Here is a 7,133-nt window from a genome sequence, read left to right on the forward strand (position 1 = left end):
CTATATCTCTCCTCTTCAAGTCTGCATAAGACTTTTGATGATCTGAAGCCACTTTCAATCTATCTCTCATAATTCTGACCTTATCCTCTATATCCCGAATCAAATTTGGACCTACTATCTTGTCCTCACTCAACTTTGACCAACATAGTAGAGTCCCACATCTCCTACCATACAGTGCTTCAAAAGGGGCCATCTGAATACTCAACTGATAACTGTTATTGTAGGGAAATTTCGCAAGTCGAATGTACTTCCCCAAATTGCCCTCAAATTCAATAACACAAGCTCTCAACATATCCTCCAAAATATTTATAACCCGCTTTGACTGACTATCTATTTGAGGATGAAAAGCTATGTTGAAATTCAACTTAGTACCCAAGGCCTCATTTAGCTTCTTCCAAAATCTAGAAGTAAATCTCAGATCTCTATCTAAAATGATGGAAGAAGGAACCCCATGCAATCTCACTATCTCACCTATATAAAGCTCTGCATACTACTTCATGGTGAAGTCGGCCCTAACAAGAAGAAAGTGTGCTGACTTAGTTAATCTATCAACTATCACCCATATTTTTAGGAGTTAAAAGCAACCCAGTCACAAAGTCCATAGTAACCTTATCCTATTTCACTCTGGAATAGAAGTAGGGTGTAGCAAACCAGAAGGAAACTGATGTTCTGCTTTAACTTGCTGGCACGTCAAACACCTCGACACATAATCTGTGATATCCCTCTTCATCACCGACCACCAATACTGTGATTTCAAATCTTGATACATCTTATTACTGCCAGGATGCATAGAATAAGGACTACTATGAGCTTCCTTTGAGATACCTTTTCTCAACTCTGAAATCTTAGGCACACAAATATGGTCCCTAAAATACAAGCAGTCATCACCTCTAATCACAAATCTCTTTTTCTTTCCATCTCTGACTAGGTCTTTCCACATTACAATCGTCTCATCATCTCTCTGTGCATCTCGAATTTGCTGAAGAAGGCTAGGTCAAACCATAAGTTCTGCCACAAGTGCACCATTACTAGCCATAGATAATCGAGTATTCATAGCACATAAAGCAACCAAGGACTTTCTACTAAGTGCATCTGCGACCACATTAGCCTTACCTGGATGGTAATCAATGGTGAAGTCGTAGTCCTTAAGAAGCTCTACCCATCTGCGCTGCCTCAAATTAAGCTCCTTTTGAGTAAGCAGGTATTTGAGACTCTTATGATCCGTATACAGATGGCACTTCTCACCATACAAGTAATGCCTCCAAATCTTCAAAGCAAAGACTATAGCTGCTAACTCCAAATCATGAGTAGGGTAGTTCTTCTCGTGAGGTTTAAGCTGTCTAGAAGCATAAGCAACTACCTTACCCTCCTGTATGAGCACACAACCCAATCTATTACGCGAAGCATCACTATATATATCATACGATCTACTTGAAACTGGCTGTGTCAACACTGGAGCCTCATTAAGCATTGCCTTAAGCTTCTTAAAACTATTCTGATATTTATCAGTCCACTTGAATCTCACATCTTTTTAAAGAAGTCTAGTCAAAGGGGCCGCAATGAGAGAAAATCCCTTGACAAATCTTCTATAATAACCAGCCAATCCTAAGAAACTCCGAATCTCTGTAACATTTTCCATTCAAGCATTGCCTCTATCTTCTTCGGATCAACTCTAATACCCTCAATAGAAATAATGTGACCCAAGAAAGCAATCTCAGACAAGCAGAATTCACACTTACTCAACTTAGCATACAACTACCTCTCTCTCAATGTCTGAAGTACAATTCTCAAATGGTGATCATAATCCTATCTAGTCCAAGAATATATCAAGATGTCATCGATGAATACAACCACAGACTGATCTAAGTAAGGATAAAATATCCGGTTCATCAAATCCATAAAGACTGCAGGAGCATTAGTTAGACCAAACGGCATCACCAAGAACTGATAGTGACTGTAACGTGTCCTGAAAGCTATCTTAGGTACATCTGATTCTTAAACCCCTAGTTGATGATAACCTGATCTCAGATCTATCTTCGAGAACACACTAGCTCCTCTCAGCTGATCAAACAAACTGTCTATTCGAGGCAATGGATATCGATTCTTCATAGTAACTTTGTTAAGTTGTCTACAGTCAATACAATATCTTAGTGATCCATCCTTCTTCTTTACATACTACACTGGAGCACCCCACAGAGATACACTAGGAAGAATGAAACCCTTATCAAGCAACTCCAATCTGAATCTTCAACTCTTTTAACTCTGTAGGCACCATCTGATATAGAGCAATGGATATCAGTGCAGTACCAGGCATAACCTCAATACCAAACTCAACCTCTCTCTTAGGAGGTAAACTAGGCAACTCCTCTAGAAACACATCTAGAAGTCACAAACTATAGGTATATCATGCACACTAGGAGATTCTGACTCTAGATCAAGTACACAAGCTAAGTATGCTTCACAACCATGCTGGATCAATCTTCTAGCAGTAGAAGCAGAAATAATATTAGAGAGGTAATCTGACCTCTTACCCATAACTACAATCTCTTCATCAGATGAAGTCTGGAGTGTAATCCTCTTAAGTCTACAATCAATCATAACTCTATGTCTAGATAATCAATCCATACCTAATGTAACACCCTCCGCCGAGTCCCATGAGACCCGACGACGGATGCCACATTCGGTGCCGGAGACACCGTCTTAACTTAACATACAAATCATTAAATAAGATTATGAATTAGAAGTAATTGAGTATTCACAAGTGTAGCGAGAATTTTTTTTTTTTTTATAGATAATCATTTCATTTCGTTTTCATCTCTTTTTTTTTTTTTTTTTTTTTTTGAAAAATAGATTGGGAAAAATCCTACATAAATATGGTAAGAATTTCCCTTTTAAAAACTGAGCTCGCCAAACATGTGAATACAAAACACTCCCAATTAAACTCCAAACTCCCAACATCTCCACATACTCATCATAACACAACAACACTTCTATATTTTCATAATTATATAAATCCTCAATAGCAGTTTAATATTCATCAATTAATTGCATTCAATATATATATCAAGTCTTAATAAACTAATCATACCAACTCTCTTGAAATATTTGATATTCAATCATTTAATGAATCTTATGCTTATCTCCGAATATAGACACCAACATAATTGCTAATTACATGCTTAAGTTATAATTCAAATAATACAATCTCTATACATACCATAGTTCTTAAGTACATAAATCTCAATCTACTCCTACCACAATAGTCACTTCTGCCCTGATGCTACTCTTCTAGTCTTCAAGCAGCAACCACAGTTTTTAACCTGCGCGTGATAAAAATCAACACGCTGAGTATAAAACTCAGTGGTGCTCATAATTCACATACTTACTAAAGTTGTGATGACAACTTACTTAAAACACAAATTACATAAAATCATTAAATTTCAACATACATGTACATTTATAGCAAAAGAAATATCAAATAAACTATTAATTAATAACATAAGGAATTTAATTCTTTCAACTCATAAATTCATTACTTGCACATTTATTATACCAATACATATACTATTTATGTTTAAAACCATGTACCGGAATATCATGCTTTGAAAATTCATTTGATAACATAATCATTAATTTCCAAAGTAAGGTTTACTAAAATAATATGATCTCATTCGTTTAATTCAAATACTTTGAAAGTAATAAGACGATTAATAATACAAATATGTTAATTCTTTAGTTAAGGCTCGTACTAATACAGAATGAACATAAGCAGATTTGATCGTAGCCTATGAAAGCACCACCGTGGCCTATGAAAGCACCACCCCCATCACACAATCGTGGCCTATGAAAGCACCACCGTGGCCTATAAAAGCACCACCCCCATCACACAATCGTGGCCTATGAAAGCACCACCGTGGCCTATGAAAGCACCACCCCCATCACAAAAATAAGCGTGTCCGCCTATTTATAAGGGCTGATAACCCTAGCATATGATCATAGCTTCACATAACAAATCAATCTCATCATACCACGTTTCAATCATGCATAGTAGAGCCCAAATCAAAATCATTCTTTCACAAAAGCAATAATTCTTAATCAAAACCTCTTCATTACTTAATACCCATCATTTCAAATTTCTCAACTTACAACTTACAAAAATTTCCACATTCTTCAAAGGAAATATTTCAAATATATATATATATATATATATATATATATATATATATATATATATATATATATATATTTGAAATAGGCTCGTTTTACAAAGGATCGTTTTACAAACAATATTTTAATTTACTAGTATGTTGATTCTGAAGTAAACTTTAGAATTTTAAAGGTCAATATACATATAAATAAGAATTGTATAATCTGTGGGATCTATAAATATATAAATATAGTTCATTTACAAATTTCTGATGTGGAAGATCAGACTAAGCTGCATCCACAGAGTATACTTATGATCAATTTACTAATTTAATATTTATCAATCAACTCAATCAATTTTATCAATATATTTTACACAGGGTTTAGGGTTCCTGCAACCTTAACCTGGGATCCCCAGAATTAAGTCAAAGTGTGGAGGGAGAAGAAGAAAGGTGCCGTTAACACGGTCTTACCAAAGTAGCAATTTAATTTTACTAATATAAAATTGAAATTACAAAATTTAATTAAGATATACAAATTTAAATGATAAGATCAAACTAGTTTATACTTACAGAGATTCTCTAACCTTGAATCCTTACAATCGATTTTGATAGAAGGAGGAGAGATATCTAAGGTTTTATCCTAGCTGAACTTATGCCTTCACAAAGGGGAGAGGCTCCCTTTAAATAACAAAACATGGAATCTTTACTATTTACTTTTACTGTTGGTGAACAGTGTCATGTCTGCCACCGAATCTTGCTTTTTACTGTGGATGAACAGTGAGTTGTCTACCACTGTGTCTTGACCTTTACTGTTGAGAATAGTACCTGGCTTCTACTGTTGAAATAGTAGCTCGCCCTTTACTGTAGATGCATAGTGGTTGACCCTTACTGTAGATGAATAGTTTTTGGTCTGCCACTTGATTAGTTGGAGATAATATCTTAGCGTCTTTACTGAAAAGTTGAAGGAATAAGGTTCCTTCTGCCTGTTTACAATGATTCAGAATAAGATGAGGACGATGAGCTGTCCTTCTTTTTCTTTTTTAGCTTTTCTTTTCTTTTTTCTCTTTTTATCTTTTCTTTCTTTGCTTTTGCCTTTTTACTTGCTTTACTTTTGATTTTAATGGGAGAAGGAATATCATCATTACTCTCACTATCTTCGGAGGAGGATGAAGATTGGGATGATGATGATGATAATACCATTTTACTTTTACCTTTGTGGCGTGTAGTGGTTGAAGATTTACTAGAAGATGCACTATGGGCTTTACTGGAAGATGGGTTTATGGGCTGATTTGAACTAGTGGAGAGTTGTTCAAACATCTCTTGACAAATCAGTTTATATTCTTCGGGCGTTTTAGCAGCAGCTAAACGGGCTTGACATTGGGCCTTTTGGATCCCAAATTGAGGGTTATCCTGAATGGCTAATGTGTTTGCATACGTTAGAGCTGGTTTAGATGGGCTGGACAATTTCTTTAGAATCCATTGACGGATTTTTAATTCAGTAGTGGAGTTTTTAAATGATCCCCACCATTTGATTTTATGGCGTTTTACTAACATAGGAATATGGGTTCCTGGGATATAATGATAGTCGAAATACCATTGATATACCCATGGAGTGAAGAAGGACATACAATAATACATAAGAGATGGAATATGAACTTCTTCAGGTTTAGGTTTATAATGAGCTTTAAAGTACTGGTATAAAGAAATGATATCCTGAGGAATGATTTCTTCAGAAATACCTTTAAATTGCCACCATCTTTTAAACCAATTTGGTATTTTTAAATCAGTCCTTATACTTTGATCAAAATATATTAACCATGAATGCGTGGTAGTAGGATTTTGAATACCAAAAATTTTATCCCACGCGTCTTTATAATCAAAATAATTATAAACCATACAATGTTTATACAAAGTTTTAAATTTTACTGGAGAAGATAGCGAAGATACGGGCCAATCCTTAGGGTGGATGACGCGTTTTATTTGTAAGGAAGAATAAGAAATAGTTTTATTTTTATCAAAAGTATGTTTAATTTTTACAGATCCTGTTTCTACTAATATATTCTGATAATATTCCTGAGATTTTGACAAATCAAACGGAACAAAATACCAGTTCTCAGGGTAATAATGTTTTAAAATTTGCCAAGGATTGATATTGTTATACCCATCCTCAACTTCAATTTCAAAATCATACAAACTTTTTACAAACCATTTATGGATATTACTAGTATTACCATATTGGATTTTTGGCAAATCCACAGCCATTAACGGATTTGATAGCTCTTTACTGTCTACCGTTTGAGACAGAGTAGCCGTACCATGAGTGGGTACGATCGCTTTAGGTTTAGAAGCCATACCTGACTCTTCTGTGGAAGAAGAGGCCATATTCTGCAATGCTTTAAGAACTTCTGGAGATTGAGAGAGTTCCTCAATCCACTTTTTACGGTCTTTACTAGGATTTAGGGTTTTAGGTAGGTCTTCTGAATGCTCTGAAAGAGCTTTAGGGGAGGAACTTTTACTAGGGGAATCTGGCATTGGGTTCTTCCCTTTATCCTTCTTTCTTCCCATCGTTCTGTAAGAATTCGCGGGTTAGAAAGTCTGGTATATTATTTGAATTTCCTTTTATAAATTCAATATCAAATTCAAATATACTTAAAAGCGCTTGCCATCTAGCAAAAATTTGTTTAGAGGCAAGGTTTTGAACATCTTTCTGCAAAATGTCTTTGGCAGATTTACAATCAATTCTTAACAAAAACTTTTGATTTAATAGATCACTTTGAAATTTATTGATACAAATTACTATACTTAAAATTTCTTTTTTAATAGTAGAATAATTTAATTGAGTTGGAGTCCAATGGCATGAAGTGTATTGGATTATCCGTTCTTTACCATCTAGTTTTTGTTTTAAAATACCACCATAACCAATGTTAGAAGCATCAGTTTCAACAATTTTAAAAGCATTAGGATCAGGAATATACAAATAAGGAA

General features: G+C 34.8%; 1 protein-coding gene across 1 annotated transcript; it reads right to left on the bottom strand.

Annotated features, from left to right (window-relative positions):
• Nucleotides 1-1,605: 1,605 nt before the first annotated feature.
• LOC149494676 (uncharacterized) lies at nt 1,606-6,713 on the bottom strand. The gene is made up of 3 exons (XM_089724400.1): nt 5,249-6,713; nt 2,273-2,379; nt 1,606-1,713 (listed from the first exon to the last, which is right to left on the bottom strand). The coding sequence occupies exons 1-3, from the start codon at nt 6,711-6,713 to the stop codon at nt 1,606-1,608; spliced, it is 1,680 nt and encodes a 559-aa protein (XP_089580526.1).
• Nucleotides 6,714-7,133: the final 420 nt, after the last annotated feature.

Source organism: Jatropha curcas, chromosome 7 (assembly GCF_041381405.1).
Source record: "Jatropha curcas cultivar XTBG-Jc1 chromosome 7, XTBG_Jcur_1.0, whole genome shotgun sequence".
NCBI classification, from domain to species: Eukaryota; Viridiplantae; Streptophyta; class Magnoliopsida; order Malpighiales; family Euphorbiaceae; genus Jatropha; species Jatropha curcas.

Coding starts and splice junctions, on each gene's coding strand:
- LOC149494676 (XM_089724400.1), bottom strand. CDS start 6,713: ATGGGAAGAAAGAAGGATAAAGGGAAGAACCCAATGCCAGATTCCCCT. Junction 2,380..5,248: donor TAAAATCAAAAGTAAAGCAA/GTAAAAAGGCAA, acceptor TGTGACTTCTAG/ATGTGTTTCTAGAGGAGTTG. Junction 1,714..2,272: donor CCATTGCTCTATATCAGATG/GTGCCTACAGAG, acceptor TGCTTGTCTGAG/ATTGCTTTCTTGGGTCACAT.